Source organism: Tamandua tetradactyla, chromosome X (assembly GCF_023851605.1).
Source record: "Tamandua tetradactyla isolate mTamTet1 chromosome X, mTamTet1.pri, whole genome shotgun sequence".
NCBI classification, from domain to species: domain Eukaryota; kingdom Metazoa; phylum Chordata; class Mammalia; order Pilosa; family Myrmecophagidae; genus Tamandua; species Tamandua tetradactyla.
The window spans coordinates 25,513,652-25,535,111 of record NC_135353.1 but is presented as its reverse complement, the minus strand read 5'-3'; the positions used below and the strand labels follow the sequence as shown (position 1 = coordinate 25,535,111).

Here is a 21,460-nt window from a genome sequence, read left to right as displayed (position 1 = left end):
GCCCGTAAACAGTGATCAGTTATATATATATAAATATATATACAGTAACACCTAGGGTAAGAACTGAAAAAACTATACAAAGAAATAAATGAAAACAGCATAAATAAATCAAAATGGAATTCTAAAAAATGCTTAAGTTACCCACCGGTAGGCAAGAAAAGGGAAACAGAAGAATAAGAAATCAAATAAACAGAAAACAAATGGCACACTTAATACCTAACATATTAATAATTACTTTGAATGTCAATGGTCTAAATATACAAATTAAAAGAAAGAAATCGGCAGGATGGTTAAAAAAAAAACAGCAACTAAAACCTAGTTCCTGTTCATAAGAAACTCACTGCAATTCTTCTTAAGTGGTTTTACAGATTTCTTTGTTCTTAAGCATGATGTTATACTTCTTATGAACAAACCATTTCTCCCCTCAAGGACCATACTTAATTTTACAACGAAAATAAATATTAAAAAACTGAACTCGGAAGCACGAAACCCTGAAATTGGAAAGGATCTTTCAAGCCACATAGTTTAACCTTCCTCTAGAAACACTCCTCTTTACCAATGTTCTTTTAAAGATGAGATACCTAAAATGGAATAGTACACTACATACGGTGGGTACTTGTTTTATTTTTTTTCCTATCCACATATTTGGCATCTTACAGATTAAGAAATCTGTATGAACAAACCTGTGTCTCTTTTCTTTTTAAAGTAACAGGTTTATTGAGATATAATTCACATACCATAAAACTCAATAGTTTTAAGTATAGTCAGAGTTGTGCAACCATCACCACTATCTAATTTTAGAAGATTTCATCACCTCATAAAGAAACTCATACCCATTAGCAGTCACACCCTATTCCTTCCTCCCCCCAAGCCCTGGAAATTACAAATCTACTTTCTGTCTCTATGGTTTTGCCTTTACTGGTGATTTCATATGAATGGAAAAAGATCCCAGCCAGCAATATTGAAACAGGATTAAAGAACACGTCTTTTCTGCGGTACACAACAGTTTCAAACATGCACTGCAACTTTTTTTTTCAATTTTTTAATTTGTACATTTAGTCACTAACATTATATACTCTAGGCATTCCTAGATTATACCATCTCAGTCTTTATAGCTTATCTTTCCTTCTGATTTCATTTGTGCCCCCAGCTCTCCTCCCTCTATCACTCTCACATTCAGCTTTATTTAGTGTACTAACATTATTGTATTACAGTTAGGTACTATTGTGCTATCCGTTTCTGAATTTTTACAATCAGTCCTGTTGCACAATCTGTATCCCTTCAGCTCCAATTACCCAATATCTACCCTATTTCTATCTCCTGATGGTCTCTGTAACTGAAGTTCTCCAAGTTCATTCATTAATGTTAGTTCATATCAGTGAGACCATACAGTATTTGTCCTTTGTTTCTGGCTAATCTCATTCAGCATAATGTCCTTAAGGTACATCCATGTTGTTACATACTTCATAACATTATTCTTTCTTACGGCTGCATAATATTCCATCATATGTATATACCACAGCTTGTTTAGCCTCTCGTCTGTTGATGGACATTTGGGCTGTTTCCATCTCTTGGTAATTGTAAATAATATTGCTATAAACATTGGTGTGCAAATGTCTGTTTGTGTCCTTGTCCTCATGTCCTCTGAGTTGATACCTAGCAATGGTATTGCCAGATCATATGGCAATTCTAGACTTAGTTTCCTGAGGAACCACCAAACTGCCTTCCACAGCAGTTGTACCATTTGACATTCCCACCAACAGTGGATACGTGTGCCTCTTTCTCCACATCCTCTACAGCACTTGTCGTTTTGTTTTATTGATAATGGCCATTCTGGTGGGTGTGAGATGATATCTCATCGTGGTTTTGATTTGCATTTCCCCAATAGCCAGGGAAGTTGAGCATCTTTTCATGTGACTTTTAGCCATTTGTATTTCCTCTTCTGAGAAGTGTCTGTTCATGTCTTTTGCCCATTTTGTAATTGGGTTGTCTATCTTTTTGTTGTTGAGTTGAACAATCTCTTTATATATTCTGGACACTAGACCTTTATCTGATATATCATTTCCAATATTGTCTCCCATTGTGTAGGCTGTCTTTTTACTTTCCTGACGAAGTTCTTTGATGCACAAAAGTGTTTAGCACAGCATCTTTACATGTGCTTTTTGTTTGTTTGTTTTTGCATGGACAGGCATCAGGAAATGAACCCGGGTCTCCGGCATGGTAGGCGAGAACTCTGCCTGCTGTGTCACTATGGTCTGCCCTTAATACATGTGCTTTTTAGCCATGTATAACTTCTTTGGAGAAATGTCTATTCCAGTCTTTTGCCCAGTTTTAAATTGGGTTCTTTGTATTTTTATTGTTGAATTGTAGGATTTCTTTATATACTCGGTATATTAAACCCTTATCATGTATGTGTTTTCAAAATATTTTTTCCCATTGAATATGTTGTCTTTTTACTTTCCTGATAAAGCTCTATGATGCTCAAAAGTTTTTACTTTTGATGAGGTCCCATCTATTTTTTTCTTTTGTTGCTTGTGCTCTGGGTGTAAAGTCTAAGATACCATTGCCTACCATAAGGTCCTGAAGATGCTTGCCTATATTTTCTTCTACTTATAGTTCTGGTTCCTATATTTAAGTCTTTGATCCATTTTGAATTAATTTTATATTAATTATTGTGAGATAGGGGTCCTCTTTCATTCTTATGCATATGGATATCCAGATCTCCCACCACCATTTGTTGGAAAGACTAGTCTTTCCCCCTTTAAATTACCTTGGTACTCTTGTCAAAAATCAAATGACCGTAAATACAAGTGTTTGTTTTTGGGCTCTCGTTTCTCTTCTAATGATCTATCCTTATGCCAGTACCATACGCTGTTGATTACTGTAGCATGTGTATCAGGTTTTGAAATCAGGAAGTGTGAGTCCTCCGACTTTGTTCTTCTTTTTCTAGATTGTTTTGATCATTCTGAGTCTCTTGTATTTCCATATCAATTACAGGATGAGGTTTTCCGTCTTTGAAAAACATGCAGATGGTATTTTGATAGGGTCCCTTCAAATTTAACTATTGGTAGGTAGGTGGAAAGTGAAAGGATGGAAAGCTATAGACCCTGCAAACGTTAATTTAAAGATAACAGCAAGACTAGGTGTATTAATATCAGATAAAGTATACTTCAGAGCAAGGAAAACTGACAGGAGTACGAGGAGCAATGAGGGACATTATACAGTGAAAGAAATGGTGAATATGTGAAGAAGACCTAGCAATCCTAAGTTTGTGCATACATAAGATCTGAACAATGCATTTAACCAACTGATTCTAATTCTCATATATAGAACAAGCCATCCAACAGCAGCAGAAAACACATTTTTTTAAGTGCCCTTAGAACATTCACCAAGATAGACTTTATCCTGGAACATAAAAGAAACCTCCACAAATTTAAAAGAACTGAAATTAAGTAGAGTTTTCTCTGACCATAATGGGATCAACCTAGAAATAAATACCAGGAAAATCTCCAAAATTTGGAAGTAAAAAATTCATTTCTGGAGGTGCAAGGGAGTTCAGTGGTAGAATTCTCGCCTGCCATGCGGGAGACCCACGTTCGATTCCAGCCCATGCACTTGCCCCAAAACAAAGCAAGCAAGCAAAATAAATAAAAAACAAACACAAACTCAACAAATGGTGCTGCAATAACAGGACAGGCACATGAAAAAATAACGAACTGTGACCCCGCCATACAGTGTACAAAAATAAAAACATAAAAAATTCATTTATAAAAAATCCATGGGTTAGAGGGAAAGTCTTAAAAGAAATTCTGAAAGTACTTAGTGTGGCACAAATATGAAAATACTATATTTCAAAATTTGTGAGATGCAGCAGTACTGGGAGGGAAATTTGTGGCATTAAAGTGCATTAAAAACAGAAAAGGTCTCAAATCAATAACATCAACTTCCACTTTAAGAAACTAGAAAGAGAAGAAAGGAGATAATTACTATAAGAACAAATCAGGGAAATTGAAAGGTGAAAAAGAACAGAGAAACCCAGCGGAACAAAAAGTTGTGTCTTTGAAAAGACCTGTAAAAGTGATAATCCTCTAGCAAGATTGAGAAAGATAAAAAAAAAAGAAAAGACACAAATTACCTAAATCAGGAATGGAACACTGGATATCACCACAGCTCCTGCAGCCATTAAAATGGGGAAAATTTTCGACAGTAAATGCCATATTAGAAAAAAGGAAAGCCACTTTAAATTTCAAGACAGAGATAGATTAAAGATAATGGGATTCAAAACAGATATGCCACATGGGCACTAATCAAAAGAACACTGAAGAGGCTGTATTAATAGCAGATAATCTAGACTTCAGAGCAAAGAACATCACCAGGAATAAAGGATATTTCATAATGATAAAAGACTTAGAGAACATACTTTGTGTGATTTAAATCTTTTTCTTTTTTTTTAAATACAGAAATGTATTTAGAAACTGTTTAAAGTGGAAAAAAAAAAACAAAACCCTGTCAAGAAAGACCAGGTGGAAAATGCGTTCCCAATAAAATGGAATTTTAGAGCATCAAAAGTCTAAAAAGCCACAAAAGAGAAATAGCACCACTGTCATTTGAACAATGGCTAGTTATTTACATTTTTTGGCACCGTTAATCACTGAATCTGGGTTTTCCTCTGACTTCCACACAGAGCAGGCATTACACAACAATTTCCTTGCTTTCTACACACATTTTAGGACAAGCTACCAGTAGAAACAAATCAATACAAATCTGTCAGGGGCTGAACAATCTCAGTAGTGGGTGACACGCATTTTGCAGAATTTTTTCAAAGGGACTGAATAGGCTGTGGGCAAAAGCAGATGAGGGAGAGTTAAGGAATGGAGTATTTTAAATATTGATAATTAAATCAGTCTCGGTACTGTGTTTTCTGCAAAAGAAAATTAACATTTAGTAATATGCTAACGAATTTATCTCCAAAGAGATTATGCACTGGCAAAGTATTCCGATAGCTTGGAGAGCTGTGGACAGCAAGTACCCAAAAGAGCCCCACCTTGCAGGTCCAAGGGAGCGGAATGGGCTTCACTGATTACTCCCTTTGTCAGAGGTTCAGAAAGAACTTGCAACATGACCACCTGCCTGCTGTATTTCACTCTAAGCAGCCAACTTTCAGGAGTCAAAGAGGAGTCCCCAGTGGGCAAGGAAAGCAGAGAAAAGAAACATGTTAAATGTAAACTTAAAAAACCAGTAAAATGGGACACAACCTCCATTCAAATCCCAGTGATGTGGGCAAGTCCCCCAAAGTAGTTGTTAGATTAAAAAACTGGGCACACCTCATTTCCCAAAATATGCAGTACACAAAAATTTGTAGGATAACTGTAAAAATCAGAGAAATGCTCAATGAAAATAGAACTCTTAAGCTTAAATATTTCAGGGTTGAAACACATTCTGTATTCATCCAGGCAACAACGCCTCTTGGTTTTTAGCAGAGATGCAACTGGTCAGTGACACCAAATGGCAACTTTCCTTTTGAGCCAATGTCGAGGCCTACAAGGATTCCAGCAGTCCTGCAAAGCTTTGTGAATAGCAGGTTACAAAAGTTTCAAGATCTGACCCTTTCTTCCCAAACACAATGTTAAACACATAAACTCGGTCACGTTACAGTTTATATTTTGAAATATAGAAGCATATTTTAAATACCCTTAAGGTATTTATTTATTAAAACTTTCTCTGCCAAGATTTCACATTAGTTTAAGATTCAATTCAGTCTTTCCATTTCTCTACTGAGGTCTCCACTTCATCGTATGACATAATACCTTCTCCAGCTATCAGAGTTTCCAGCAAATCCACGGTGAGCCCCAGGGTCAACCTCTCTGTTCCCCAGGTGAACCAACCAGACGTCAACACTGCTCTGCTACAAGGGAAAAGCTCCTAACTCCTACTTAATGGAGTTAAAGAACTTAAAAGTTCTTCAAAGTGCACTTTTTAAGAAGAGGTACTTTTGCTTATGTAAAGAAACCAATGGGTCCTCTAAAAATAATAAAAGGGAGAATTTTACAGTTAAGCACATGATTTGGCGTGAAGAATTTTGATGTTGCTCTCCTGTTTCAGGCTGTTAATACACTGTCTTGTTCCTCCTGGGGGTCCCTTTATCGGATATCACAAAGCTTCCATCTGTGGCATAAGGGAATGTCCACAGCGCTCTGCAGTACAGCGTCATTTCCCCCCTCATTCTCCTGACAAGTCAATTCAATGTTCCTTAGTCTCCCAAAGTAGGAATCTCTCTTCTCCAAGTCTTCTACCTTGAGTTTCAATACATTGACCTGCTGCAACAATGCAGCTGCTTCATCATCCGCACTGCCCACACCAGGATTCTTTCTCCCCACACCTGGACCAGCCTTAGGAACTGCAGTAGTTCTCTGTGTTGAAATGGGCCTCTGTGGAGCTGCACTGGCAGAGCTGAGAGGTTCCTTCGATTTATTTAGAGCTGGAGCAACAAGGCAGGAAGCTACTGTGGTCTCTTGACCTTGTCTAGCAGCTACAGGATCTGTCTTTCCCATCATAGTTTGAATCAAAAAACTTCTTGAACCACCGAACCAATTCGAAACTTGTCCGGAAACTTTCCTTTCACTAATTTATCCACAGGAATTATTTTGTCAACACCCATTCTCTTAAAACCTGCTTGTAGTATTATGAAGTTCTGGATGCATTTATGTTGTAACTTAGCTTGGACTTTCACCTTTTTCAAAGCAATGGAGACAGGGAACAGCATGTTCATAAATGGACAATAGGCAGCCCTGTTCATTCTTTGTCAACTTTAACTGCAGAGACTCATTGATCCATGCCAGCATGTCATGTGGACTTAAGTTATCACTGGTCACAGGTCAAGTATACGTTCACTGCCGTCTTTGACTCTCAGCTGGAAAGGTTTACAGCCTGTACCCGGCTTAGGTTCCGTCTCCGAATTGTTCAAACTGCCAGACCATGCCTGCCCTTCCATGCGATGACCACACACACACACACACACACGCCCCTTATGCACAACTCTGAGTCCTTTTCAATTTAATGAGACTTTTTTGTAGTCCAGAATATGGTCCATCTTGGTAAATATTCTCTGGGCAGTTGAAAGGCTCATAAGGGACTATTATGAATGACTCTATCCACATAAATTTGGCAACTTAGTTGAAATGGATCAATTTCAAGAAAAACAAAGTACCATATTTCACCCAATATGAAATAATATGAATAGGCATATAAATAGTATGGAAATTATAGTCATAAGTTAAAAATTTCCCCCAAAGATATTTACATGCCCAGATCATTTTACTGGAAAATTCTAACAAAAATTTAAAGAAAAATTAATACTAAATCTACACAATAACTTCCAGAAAAAAAAGAAGGGGACTTTTCCCAAGTAATTACAAGAGGCTGATATTATCCTGAGGCCAAAACTAGATACAGGCAGTATGAAAAAGAACAAAAAGGTAAGTACATACCAATATCTTCCTTAGCCATTGGCCTTGTTAGTCCAACAACATTTGTTGAGTCAATCTGGCACCTGAATCTGTACATCTAAACTCACAGAAGTACCGTGTGGTCTTGCTTACTAGCTTTATACTAAGTCTTGAAATCAAGTAATGTCCTGGTTTGAAATGATGTATGTACCCTAGAAAAGTCATGTTTTAATCCTAATCCCATTTTGTAAAGGCAGCCATTTATTGGAATCCCTATTCGGTATTGTATGTTTGAAACTGCAATTAGATCATCTCCCTGGAGATGAGATTTAATCAAGAGTGGTTGTTAAGATGGATTAGGTGGAGACATGTCTCTACCCATTCAGGTGGGTCTTGATTAATTTATTTGAATCCTATAAAAGAGGAAACATTTTGGAGAAAGCAAAAGATTCTGAGAGAGCAGAATGATACAGCCACGAGAGGCAGGGAGTCCACCAGCCAGCAACCTTTGGAAATGAAGAAGGAAAATGCCTACCAGGGAGCTTCATGAAAAGAAGCCAGGAGAGGAGGCTAGCAGATATTGCCATGTTCACCACATGCCTTTCTGGATGAGAGAGAAACCCTGACTGTGTTCACCATGTGCTTCCTCATTTGAAAGAGAAACCCTGAACTTCATTGGCCTTCTTGAACAAAGGTATCTTTTCCTGGATGTCTTAGATTGGACACTTCTATAAACTTGTTTTAATTGGGACATTTTCTAGCAACTTATTAAATTCTCCTTTTTAAAAGCCATTCTGTTTCTGGTATATTGCATTCCGGCAGCTAGCAAACTAGAACAGGTAGTGTAATGCTATCAATTTGTTCTATTTCTTGAATTTCTTTTAGCTATTTAAGATCCTTTGAAATTTTATGTTTCATAACCCTTCTGTCAAATTCTATAAAAATCTCCATAAGTGCTGCTTCAGCAGCATCCCACAAATTTGACATGAGACGTGTTTTAATTTTCCTTTAGTACAAAATACTTCTTAATTTCCATTTGGATTTTCTTTTTAGACCCACTTATTATTTGGGAGTGGATTATTCAGTTAGCTCAAAATCATACAAATCATGTCTTGAATAAATAATACAATTAAACTCGAAACAGAAATATATATAGAAAATTCACAAATATTTGAAAATTAAACAATACATTTCAAAATAACACAGGGTCAAAGAAATATGACGAAGAAAATTAGAAATATTTTAAACTAAATGAAAATGAAAAAACATCATGTAGAAATTGCTGGGATGAAGCTAAACAAGTGCTTAGAGGAAAATGAATTGTTTTCAATGCTCAGATTAGCAGAAGAAAGGGCTAAAATATTTGTGGTAAGGTTCTCCCTTAAGCAGTTGGAAAACAAAGAACAAAAACTCAAAGTCAGTAGAATGAATGAAATAATAAAAGTAAGTGCAGAATTAAATGAAATAGAAAATGGACAAATGGGGAAAATCAGTGAAACCAAAATCTGGGCCCTTAGAACTGATGAAACTAACACATCATTGAAGATGAGAGAGAAGACACAAATTGCTAATATCAGGTTTGAGACAGGAGAGCAGAGGGTGCAATTGTCAAAAGAATAGTAAGAAAATATTACGAACAAATTTAAGCTAATAAATTTGACAACTTAGATAAAATGGACAAATGCCCTGAAATGCATATACAAGTTACCAAAACATACTCAAAAAAGAAATAGGAAACCTGAATCAATTAATATATAGTAATATGCTTAGTATCCATTAAAGTAATTAAATCCATAAGTAAAACTCCTCAAATAAAATACAACAAGATGGCTCTGCTGGTGAATTGTATCAAATATTTCAAGCAGAGTAATACCAACTGCTCACAAGCACTTCCAGAAAATAGAAGCAGAGGAAATAACCTCCCAGCTCATTTTATGAGGCCTCTTTCACCCTGATACCAAAATCAGTAAAAGACTTTAAGAGAGAAGTAGAGGACAATTGCCTCATGAGCATAGATATAGACACACACACACACACACACACAAATCCTTAACAAAATATCAAATCAAATCCAGTAATATACACGGTATAAAGGATAATATTTCATGACCAAATCTGGCTTATCTCATGAATGCAATGTTGGTTTAGTATTCAAACCTCAGTCTATGTAATTCACCATGTAACCAGAATGAAGAAAGAAAGCCTTTGTTCATCTCAATAGATGCAGAAAAAAAAACATTTGACAACATTCAACATTCATTCATGAGAAAGCAAAGCAAAAGAAAACAAGTAGTCGCTCAGCAAACTGGGAAGAAGGCTAACTTCCTCATTCTGACAAGGAGCATTTATGAAAAGCCTCCATGTAACATCAGACTTAATGGTGAGGAACTGAATGCTTTTTCTCTAAGCCTAAGAGCTGGACAAGGATGCTCATTTTCTCACTTCTATTGATATCGTATTAGAGAACAGGCGACATGGCAGGGAAAAAGAAATAGAGACTCTATGGTTTGGGAGGGCAGAGGCAGTACTGTTGTCTTTATTCGTTGATTACAAGCTCATACACAGAAATAATCCGAAAGAATCTCCAAAAAAAAAGCTATTGGAACTAACAGCATTTACCAAAAACCTACTAGAACTAATAAGCATTTAGCAAAATCATGGGATACAAATGTGAAAATCCTTTGTAATTTATATCGTGGCAATTACCAATTGGAAATTGAACCTTTACCATTTTTTAATAGCATGAAAACAAGGGCATTTGATTCTGAAGGAGATGTAACAGCTTCAGAAATGCACAGATCTTTTGATAAGGAAGCCACCCTCGAGCTTCGTGGTATAACCAAAAATTCAAGAATGATTACAAGTACTGATTTTTTTTTCTTTCTATATTGTAGAATACTGAGGTTAATACCTGAAATTACTGAAAGTCAACTAGTCTATACCTATTGCTGTAATGGTTATTCTAGCCTAGTCTCAACTTTGTTTATACCTACTATTGTAATGGCCGTTCTAGGCTCGTCTCAGCCCTGTTTATACCTGGTATCATAATGGTAAGAAATCCCCCTTCCCTCACCTTGTTTGAATCCATAAAATCCTTGAACTCCTTAGACTCAAGGAGACAGATTTTCGGGCTGAGAGGCTATTTGATCTCCTGCTTCACACACAGCAATGAACTCTTTCCCTCTTCAGAACACCAATGTCGTGGATTGGCTGTTATGTGCCATCAGGCAGAGAACCCTCCAATTGTTCAGCATCAATCTGGCAACTCTGGTGGAACCAGGCTCCTAAGAAGCAAGGACTCCAACTGCCCGAAGTTTTGGATCCCCGGCACGACAGGAAGACATGGTAACTGAGCCTTTTGCAGCCTCTAGACTAAAAGAAAAAGGCTTGACAACCGGGTTTTCTTCCGTCACTCCAGGCCCTCGGCACTTCAGAAAGCTTCAAAGACAGAAAACAGTGTCTAGTTTCAAGTCCAGACATCCGACTGGGTGAGTGTGTCATCAAGATAAAAGCGGGTCAGAAAGTTCCTACAGAGGTTCGAGGCCCTGAACCTTGCTTCCAGAAAGATCGCCCTTTGCTCTGACCTCTACACCTTTCTGTTTTCTGAGTACCATGCTGTATGGTGCCCAAGGCCGACCTGAGATTTTCTGTTGCGTATATTCCTTGAATAAGGAATCCCATAATTAATTGGTATTCAATGAAATTAAGTGTATGATGCCTGTTTAACTGTTAATTGGTGTGTTGCTTAGGTATAGTGTTTACCTGTTTAATTGTTAATTGGTGTGTTCAGTGTAGTTATTAATTGGTGTGTTACTTCAATACATAGTAAGTGTTAAGCATCTGTTTCAATGTGGTAGTTGGTTGTGTTACTGCATTTGTGTTATGCAAGTGTTCTAATTGGTTACTGATTATGGAAATTCTTTAAAATGGGAAGTTCTAATAGCATTCCTGAATAGAGCCCTTTGGGATGTATTTTGAAAAACAGGAAAGATTTTAGTTAGAAACCTAAGGAAAAAAAATAGTTTATTTCTGCAACACAGTCTGGCATCAATATGATTTAGAATCAGGAGAGAAGTAGCCTGAGAATGGCTCTGTAGAAAAGAACAATGAACTAGAGTTGTTCTGCAAAAAAAGCAGAATAAGTATTCAAATATAAAAAACTTTTAAAAATTAAATAAAAAGAAGCAAGGCAAGTATATAATATGCTCTACCTGTTGATTAAAATAACCCTGGTATTCTAGTCTGCTAGCTACCAGAATGCAATATATCAGAAACAGAATGGCTTTTAAAAAGGGGAATTTAATAAGTTGCTAGTTCACAGTTCTAAGGCTATGAAATTGTCCAAATTAAAGCAAGTCTGTAAAAATGTCTAAGCTAAGGCATCCAGGGAAAGACACCTTGGTTTCAGAAGGCCGATGACATTCAGCATCTCCCTCTCTCAACTGGGAAAGCACATAGAGAACATGGCGATGGCTACTAGCTTCCTCTCCAGGCCTCTTGCTTCATGAGGCTCCCCCGGGGGCAGTCTCCCTTCTTCTGTCATGCTTCAGTGGCTCTCTTCTTATTCTCAAAAGGGAACTCTCTCCAAAATGTCTCCTTTTTTATAGGATTCTGGTAAACTAATCAAGACCCATGTAGAATGGGTGGAGACATGTCTCCATTTAATCAAGCTTAATACCCACAATTGATTGAGTCACATCTCCATGGAAATGACCTAATCAAGTTTCTAACATACAGTACTGAATAGGGAGTAGAAGAAACCATTGCTCCCACAAGATTGATTGGTATTAAAACATGGCTTTTCTAGGGTACATAAATCCTTTCGAACTGGCAGACCTGGTAAATGTGTAAAGGTGAGACGTGACAAAACTTCTGCTATGGTTTTTGGTTCATGACCACGATATACGTGAACTGCCAAATGTTTTTATTTCAGGAAATTGCCTCACTTAGAAGATGCTTAAAAGAAAATGAGGGCCTAGATGGTAAGCTCTGACAGTAGTCACATTTTTTTTCTGAGCTTTAACTGTTATTTCTAAATTTTGGACAGAATAAATCTCTCCTTTGGTTTCACAAACAAATTAGAGTCATAAAATACAGACAATATCATCCTTTACCCTGTATTTTGATTCACCTCAGTCCTAACCAGTTCAGCCCCATTCACATCCCCAGTTGAAGTCTGACCCCTTTTTCACTTTCTTCAACAACTGCTATATGGAGTAATGCTGTTCCTTCAGTACCTCCAGAGCTGGAGAACTCCAATTCTTAGTCTCAGGTGTCACACAGACCTAAAAATATTCCAGGAAGCTACCAGGTCTCTTTCTTTCACACACACGCACGCACACACACGGAGCAAAGCAACTCAAAATTTAGAAATAACAATCAAAGCCCAGGAAAAAATGTGACTGTTGCAAGAGTCTATAATCTAGGCCCTAATTCCCTTACTCACATTTTCTGAATGAAGCTATTTACCAAAATAAAAACATTTGACAATTAACTTAGCTGGAGGTCATCAACAACAGACCATCGCAGAAGTTTCTTCCTATCTCACCTTTACACTTTTACTAGGGTTATGTTAATTAACTGAATTAATTTACTAAGGTTGTGTTAATTAATTAAATATATAGTTTATATATTTACCTTACTTCCTTTTTAAAATGCTTCATTGTTGGAGATGAAGCTCTGACCTGTAGCTGACGGCAAGCACTTTTTTTGTTTTGCATGGGCAGGCACCAGGAATCAAACCTGGTTCTCCCGCACAGGAGGCGAGAGCTCTGCCACTGAGCCACCACTGCCCACCCGACCGCATGCACGTTTAGAGAAGCATCAGAATAAAACAATCAGAAGCATCAGAGTAAGACAAGGAAATTTGGTTGTTCTTGTGCTATACAGAATTTTCAAAGAATAGCTAAAATTATGACAATAACATTATATTATTGTTTAATATCGTTTAGATTAGAATCAGAACATCTCATGTACAGTGAGAACACTGCCAAATCTCTTGGAATTCTGTACTATTTCTAAATATTCATACAAATAATATTTTACCCACCAAATTCAACCTGCAGAAGGTTAGAAAATCCCCTTTGATTTGACAACACTTCCTACGCACCCATAACATGTCACATAAATTTAACTATTTCTAGCACCTCTTTCTGTCAAGGCAAAAGAACAAATCCCCTGAGATTCTCCAAGGGTTCACTAGAAAATCCCAAAGACAGTTTGAATATATAAAATGCATTCTTTAGAGTTCGGCCTTAAGAAGACAGGATGTCAAAATTTGTCAGGTTTCAACATTGTTTAGCAAGAAAGTGGGCAACTGTGAAACATTTGATTCCTTATTTAACTAAGGGTAGGGAAGTGTCATGGTCAGGTTCATGTGTCAACTTGGCCAAGTGGTGGTACCTGTTTGTCTGGTTGGACAAGTGCTGGCCTGTCTGTTGCTATGAGGCCGTTTCATAGAATCAAATCATGATCACATCGGCTGCATCCTCAGCTGATTCCATTTGTAGTCAGCCAAGGGGAGTGTCTTCTGCAATAAATGATGCTTAATCTAATCACTGGAAGCCTTTTGAAGAGGATTCAGAAGAGACAGGCTCTTCCTGCTTTAGCTGGCGAACCTCTCCTACGGAGTTCGTCCAGACCCTCCATCAGAATTGTCAGCTTCACAGCCTGCCCTACAGATTTTGGACTCTGCATTCCCACGGGTATGTGAGACACTTTTATAAATTTTATACTTATGAATATTTCCTGTTGATTCTGTTTCTCTAGAGAACCCAAACTAATATAGGAAGAGACTCAGTTCTTTTAAAAGTAAAAAGATTTGTTTTCTAAAACAATTAAGGATGATAAAATCAATAGAAACATCAACAAGAATATTATTCTGAGATAACATAGAATTTTTGTCTTCTAGGCAGAATACCAGATGGAAAAACCTTTTATTTCTCATCAGCAGGAGGCTAGTAATCCAAAGAAACCTAGTAATTTTAGCAGAGAGAAAACCAAATTCTAGTTTTTGCATGAAGTGACTGTTTGATATGATCGCTCTTAATATTATATATATATAAGCCTGTCAAAACTTAGCATTGCCTGTGACAAATACAATGCACTTCTACAACCTTCTACATCCATTTAGGTGTTGTCCTATATACGCTTGTTTCTCATTTTGGCAAAACCAGTCATTTTATTTTAAGACTAATCTACCCCTTTTCCTTAAAAAAAATATACCTTGCATAATTCATATACCTCATATCTGCATACCTTAAGTTACCAAAAAGAGCTTTGAAGTGTCTTCAAACATCCTACATAATGCAATTATTCTTAACGTTTGTTGAAGTAGTAACTTTATTTTGTTAAACACAAATTTACATTTTACATCATTTTTTCCCTTTAAATTCCAGGTTTAATAACGTCTTGTTTGAGGAAAGAAGGTCCCAAATATCAGGCTGTTCACAAAAATAACACATGGTATTAACTTTAGAAAACAAATCTGAAGACTGTTTCATTAATTATTCTTCTAGAGGATGCATTTGGTATGCCATCTGCTATTCCACAAAAATTCACTGTTACATTTGTGTTTTACAGCCCCACACCGTACTCTTATGTGGGATATAACACACATATCTCTAATGCAAAACTGTTCACAGGTGCTACTCAAATACTTGAGATTGCCTTTGCAGCTAGGGAAGCAACTACTGAACTCACATTGAATGGTGAGAACTGTATTCCCTAAATAAAAAGAGATTATTTTGGAGACAGCTGATAGAAAACATACATCCTTTTTATTGTTGTTATAAACAGGTATCAAAATTAAAAGCAAAATTTACAGGGTAAGACTTAACATAACTAGTAGGAGTGTCAAAGGAAGTGAAAAATGGAACTAAGAGCAGAGCAATATGAGTTAATAAGCATGGGATGGCTGAGAATGGGGAGAACAGTGAGCATGTGCTGTAGATACTAGGGGAGAGGACTGGGTGAAAAAAATGATCTTAGACCAGTGGCTAAGAGTGTCAAGAGGCTATTCTGGAGGCTACGCTTGTGCAACCTTCAGCTAGATAATGCTAATTTTCACACACTGCCAATCCCCAACCAACATCATTGTTGTTAATCTTAAACGCCAGGGCTCTATTGGAGATCCTACAAAAGTTGTACGTATTAAGTTTACTTCTCGGAAACCTAAACCTTCAGATGGCTCCTAGGCCAGGTAAGTCCTGAAATCTAGAGGAGCCGGTTTCTCTAAGAACATCAACTAGTTCTGAGCCCTTATCCCATATTGCCAACATCCCCTTTTTAACAAAAAAAAAGTTACACCGGGTATAACCCAAATATCCCTAAAGATTGGGCAAAGGCTCATAGGAGAAAAAAAGTTATAACAATGAAGTTGGGATTTCACAAATGAGTCTGACTACCAAATCATCATATTGATATATATATATTTTCTCCAGGGTTTTGGAGAAGCTAGAAAGAAAAGCCTGAAATGGTGGAACTGTAATCCAAACCAAACTGTGAAATCTGTTACATAACTACTTGCTAAAATATACTTTGAACAGTATTGCTTTTTGTATATACTTCAAAATAAAAAAAATGTTAAAAAAAACTCCAGTTGTACATTTGGCATATAGTAAGTTCTTAATAAATTTTAGCTATTATTACAAAAAATTATCTTAAACAAGTGCCTAGAAAAAGAAATAATGGGATAACATTTCTAAACCCTAATATGTGCTTTAGAGTCTTCCTCGCCACTGATGCTGTCTCTGTCATCCTCTCCTTCTTCTGCCTCTTTTTCAGCATCCTTAACTCCAGCTGTGGGAAACACATGCAAATAGGAAGGAGTTAGAGGCACTTCATGTGTCCCCGATCCCCACTCCACCACCCCTTTCCTTTCCCATGGTGTTCACCTGGTCATGCCCCCATCTTCACGATCACTGTCCGGTAGGCTCAGCTCCTCAGCAGAGTCATCCTCACCCCCTTCAGACTCGATCTCCATAGGCATCTCACCACCCTTCATGGAACTGCTGCTCTGCTCCTCGTCTGAGGTAGCATTCTTCCCCTCTCGTTTGCTCTGTTCCTTTTCAATTTTGTTGAGCCTGTCCAGTAGAGAATCTACTTTCTGTTTTAACTGGGCTAGCTCCTTCCTAATGATCTGAACGTCAGCTCCTTTGACCTTTCCAGACTTCGAAGACCCTTGCTGCTCACTCTTGGAATTGAAGCCACTTCTGCCTTTTGGTGATGTGTTTTCTGATACACGCTGGTGTATTGTGGGCACTAGAGCCCGAATCAGAGGAGGAGGAGGAGGAGGAGGAGGAGGAGGAGGAGGAGGAGGAGGAGGAGGAGGAGGAGGAGGAGGAACACATGCTGGGTAGCTGTATATACTGCTGTAATAATCCCAACGCAAGTCAAAAGAAGACCCGAGTGGCCAGAGCGGAGAAGGGTGTTTCGGCTCTGACGTGTACGTCTTTGCTGCCGATAGCTTCCAACCTGCTTTTCTTCGCTTCGCCTTCGGCTCTGCAGCCAGATTAACATCTAGAACCCGGCCAGCAAACATGCTGCCATCCTCTCCTGCTACAGCAGCCTGGGCACTTCTCCTGTTACTATACTGAACGAAGGCAAAGCCCTTGTGAACAGAGCAACCCACAACCTCGCCATACTTGGAGAAGAGCGCCTCCACGTCAGCCTTCTTCACCACCAGGTTATTGAGATTCCCAATGAACACGCGGGAGCCCACGGAGCGCAGATCCGTCCTGTTGGTGATGTTGCTGGCCATGGTGTTTGATGAGGAGCTTCGTCACAAAGCCAAAAGTGTCGCTACAGATAAAAAAAAAAAGCTCACTGTAAAAATAATAATAAAAAAATAAAAATAGCCCACATTAGAAAAACGGAGGTGTAAAAATGTCAAATCAGTAAAGTTCATTCCTTTTTCTTTCCAGAAGCAGTTTGCACAAAAACCGCGAGGGCAAAGTTCTCTTTAGTAGACTAGCAAAGCTCTTTCCACATCATTGTTCAATCTTAAAAAACCATGAAGGGGCGGGTCACATGGCTCACAGAATTCTCGCCTGCTACGCCAGAGACCCGGATTCGATTCCCGGTGCCTGCCCATGCAAAAAAAAAAAAAAACCAACCAACCAACCAAACCCCCCCCCCCCCGCAAAAAAAAAAAAGAAACAAAACAGAAAAAGAACGAGGAAGCAGAGTGGTCAGTTTATGAGAGGCTAAAGAGGTTCCTTCCTCTAACCCAGCCGCTGCAGAAATAAACAGAAATAGAAATTTTAAAATTTACATCTTAAATCCGGGTCCCCTTTCTGGAAACAATTTTTTAAAAACCCCTATAAATTTGCCGTAGCGCACAACAGGTCGCTTTATGTTTAAAATGTCTTTCTAAGGTTGATTTTGGAGTGGGAATGTGCGCGTCCCGAAGGGTGGGGAAGGGAGATTAAAACTCAAAACCGAGCTCCAGCGAGTAGGGACAGGGTTTGCCTTGCTGCCCTCAAGCAAAGTTCCACTAACTCATAAACTTCAAGTGATTTGCAACCAGGCGGGGCAAGGGAGAAGGGATTCGAAGCTGAATCTCCCACTCGCCAGGTCCGCGGGAAGAAGCCGGCTGCTGCTCCAGGTCACCACGCGGCCGCAACCGCTCAGGCGGTTCCCCCCAATCCATTTCACATCATTTTAAAGATCAGGTAAATATAACGGCGGCTTATTTTATTAGTAAACCTACATAAATTTAGGGAGAACATACCTGAGAAAACTTGTAGGTTTTTATTGTACTTAACTTTCATAGCTCAAAGAGTCAGCTGTTTTAGGGGATTGTTTTTCTCAGTTTACCGTATTCTTAACATTTTAGTGAAGAAATAAATTATTCATAATAATTTATTGAATTATTGAATTATTATGAATTGAATTATTATTCATAATAAATTATTGAATTATTGAATAATTCAATAATTATTCATAATATTTTTATATTATGAATAATTTCCAAAACAACTTTCTGGACACAAGTAGAGGTCTGGCTTTTATTAGGGCAAAGCTATGATCTAATTGAAGGTTTATAAAAGCAGCCAGCATTTTTCTACTTTTCCTCCATCACAGGCTAATAAAAAACCTCATTGTTTTTCTAACATTTCAAAATTACAAACAGCCAATCTCTCAAGCATAGTAACTAACAGGCAATGGGAAGTATATTATAATTGTTTAATTTGTCTTAAGGATAATCCAGGAAAACTCTTTTATGACTCTCAAGGACATTTTTTCTTTACTTACTGGACCTTTTGAAATTTGGCAATGTATTCAATTACCCCATTTCAAGGTTATAAATAAGCTTTAATAATGATTTTACTACTGCTACTATCGCTAAAGTATTATTAGAGGAAAAATAATTCCAGATTGGGGAAGTCCCTTGGAGCACCACAGTAAGTGAGGAACCCATTTTACAGAACAGATTATGCCCTATATGGCTCAGTTTGCAATATTTTCATTGTGCTTATCACCTTCAATCCTCAGGATTACTAGAAAGTGCTCCAAACCAAAACGTTCCTGCACCCAGCCTTTCCCCACAGCTGCCCTATCTGGCTAGGTTTGTACACCCACCTTTTGAATTGTTCCTGTACCTGGGAAGAAGGGTTACTGAGGGCAGGGGGAGTTTAATAAAAATAAGGTGGCCCTAGTATCTATTAGAGCCCATATGCCCCCGTTTCTAATTGTTTGCAATTATCAGATCTATTTCACCTAAAGATGTGTCCTGGAGAACCGGAAAAGCCTCTGCCATTTCCCAGGGCAACCTTAGTAGTTTCCTTGAAAAGCATTTCGCTTTCTCAGAGGGCAAAGAGCCTTTGGCGGGGGTGGGGTGGGGGTGGGGAGCTGCTGTTTCAGGAAGCTCAGGGCAGTCTCCCCGCCAATGGCCAGCTGTCCACAGCTACCACAAACATCAGCACCCTGAACCCTGCCCCCAGGAAGACAGAATAAATGGGGCCAGGAGCTCCAGATAATCCCTGAAAAATGAAAATGCACCTAAATTTTTAAAACATTTGGATTTAATCCCATTAAAATTATTTTTACATTGGATGTATTAGAAGTTCAGTTTTTTTAGTGTCTAGAACTCCAGTATTAATTTCTATAGATTATCTATCACAGATAGATATTTTGATAAATACTTACTTATCTTTAAGCAATTTGAACAGAGCTCATTTAAGATGTTTTTATTTGCAATTTGGTAATACCATCCACAAGTATAAACAAATATACAGTAAACAAACAGACACAAAACTTACAGCTTCAATTAAAAATCTTTTGCCATGATCAGACACAAAACCACAGAAACCCAGAAATACAAAAATCCACTACCTTGAATCATAATTTTGCACCTTTTCTGTAAATTTTTATTCTGATACAAAGGCATAAAAGACTGAACATATGGGATTGCTTCATTTCTCTTCTCTTTTATAACGTAAGCCCAACTGTAATATGGTATATGTTTAAGAGGCTCTTCTCTGGCCACTGTTCCCAAGATTCTTACAGCGGTCATGCCATGTTACAAAAGAATACCGTCCCTTTCCTTTTTCATTGATTTATAGCTAAACATAGACCAATTACCTAAAACACATTTTATGCTGTTAATATTTTTCCACGGTTATAACTTTTTTTCTGGCACTGAATACCAGATGTTTACAAAATTAAACAGCAACCCAGAAGACCATAGCGGGAAACTGGAAAGGTGTAGTGTGGCACTGCCCTGATTCTTAGTTATGGAATATACACACTCTGGACAGGGGGAGCTGGACTGCGTAAGAGCAGATCATACTACCCGTAAACCAATAACAAAGTGGACTTTTATTTTTTTTCTCTATATTAACATTCTATATCTTTTTCGGTTGTGTTGCTAGTTCTTCTAAACCGATGCAAATATACTAAGAAACGATGATCATGCATCTATGTGATGATGTTAAGAATTACTGATTGCATATGTAGAATGGTATGATTTCTAAATGTTGGGTTAATTTCTTTTTTTCCGTTAATTAATAAAAATAAAAAATAAAAAATAACAAAGTGGGACTCGAACCCACAGAGACCAAACTACGACTTGACTCACATCCAAAATATGACTACTTCAGTGATGACTGACTCTCATATGCCTGGGACCTGATCCTCAGTACAACCTGGTAGGAGTAAAGTGGAACTGGAACTCACAGTCCTACAACTGAGGTGGGACTCGAACCCACAGTCTTAACCCAGTAACCAAAAACAAAACAAAAAATCCCAAACGAGTTCGCGTAAAAATAGACACTTTAATGGGGGTGCAAGGGTAGTTCAATGGTAGAATTCTCGCCTGCCATGTGGGAGACGTGGGTTCAATTCCCAGTCCCTGTACTTCCCCCAAACAAACAAACTAACAAATTCAACAAATGGTCCTGCAATAACAGGATACTCACGTCGAAAAATAAAGAAATATGATCCCGTCATACAGCATACAAAAAAAAAAAGTAGGCATTTTAGGAAGTTACTCACCCAGAAGACGTCTTTACCCAGAACTGTTTTTTTTTCTCAAAATTAAACTGGACTGAAGGAGGGATGACAATTGGCAGGAATGGGAGAAAGTTGCAATCGTAGAGCCCCTACACTAAGTGGCCTAGGCCACCGCTCAGAGTCTGTGACTGGCTGTGGAGCCTCAGGGTGGGCTCTCTAGGACTGTCCCTTCAAAGTTGCCAAGCTGTCCCTTATGCACAGAAGTCAATGTCCTGACAACAAAATTTTGAGAAGAGAGATTATCACTTAGTCAACTAGCAACGAAACAGGAGAAAAATCCTCACCTCCGTTTCCCCGAACAAAATGGCGTCTGGGCTTTTAAGCTCTCTGGAGAAGGTGGGCTTAGGGGAGTGTCTAAAGATGGGATGAGATGATGTGGACCAATCCGATTGGCGGAAGGCGGGTTTAAGGGGCGGGGCTTAGTGGAGCATGCTCTGTGGCAACCAATTGATATCTTAAAATGGAGGCTTAGCGTGCGCCACGTGGCTAGAACTGGTCAA

At 38.1% G+C, this 21,460-nt stretch overlaps 1 protein-coding gene and 1 pseudogene across 3 annotated transcripts; both read right to left on the bottom strand.

Moving 5' to 3' along the window:
• Nucleotides 1-6,106: 6,106 nt before the first annotated feature.
• Nucleotides 6,107-7,506, bottom strand: LOC143671748 (microtubule-associated protein RP/EB family member 1 pseudogene; annotated as a pseudogene).
• A 7,273-nt stretch (nt 7,507-14,779) lies between these two features.
• On the bottom strand, nt 14,780-21,296 carry LOC143671613 (heterogeneous nuclear ribonucleoproteins C1/C2-like). 3 transcript variants are annotated; one of them, XM_077146859.1, is made up of 3 exons: nt 21,245-21,296; nt 16,340-17,246; nt 14,780-16,244 (listed from the first exon to the last, which is right to left on the bottom strand). In XM_077146859.1, the coding sequence occupies exons 2-3, from the start codon at nt 17,203-17,205 to the stop codon at nt 16,235-16,237; spliced, it is 876 nt and encodes a 291-aa protein (XP_077002974.1). In that variant the 5' UTR covers nt 17,206-17,246; nt 21,245-21,296; the 3' UTR covers nt 14,780-16,234. The 3 variants fall into 3 exon arrangements, with proteins under 3 accessions (XP_077002974.1, XP_077002973.1, XP_077002975.1); XM_077146858.1 differs by having other exon boundaries at nt 20,943-21,259; XM_077146860.1 differs by having other exon boundaries at nt 14,780-16,273; nt 16,349-17,246; nt 20,943-21,259.
• Nucleotides 21,297-21,460: the final 164 nt, after the last annotated feature.

Coding starts and splice junctions, on each gene's coding strand:
- LOC143671613 (XM_077146860.1), bottom strand. CDS start 17,205: ATGGCCAGCAACATCACCAACAGGACGGATCTGCGCTCCGTGGGCTCC. Junction 16,274..16,348: donor AGTGATCGTGAAGATGGGGG/CATGACCAGGTG, acceptor AGTGCCTCTAAC/TCCTTCCTATTTGCATGTGT.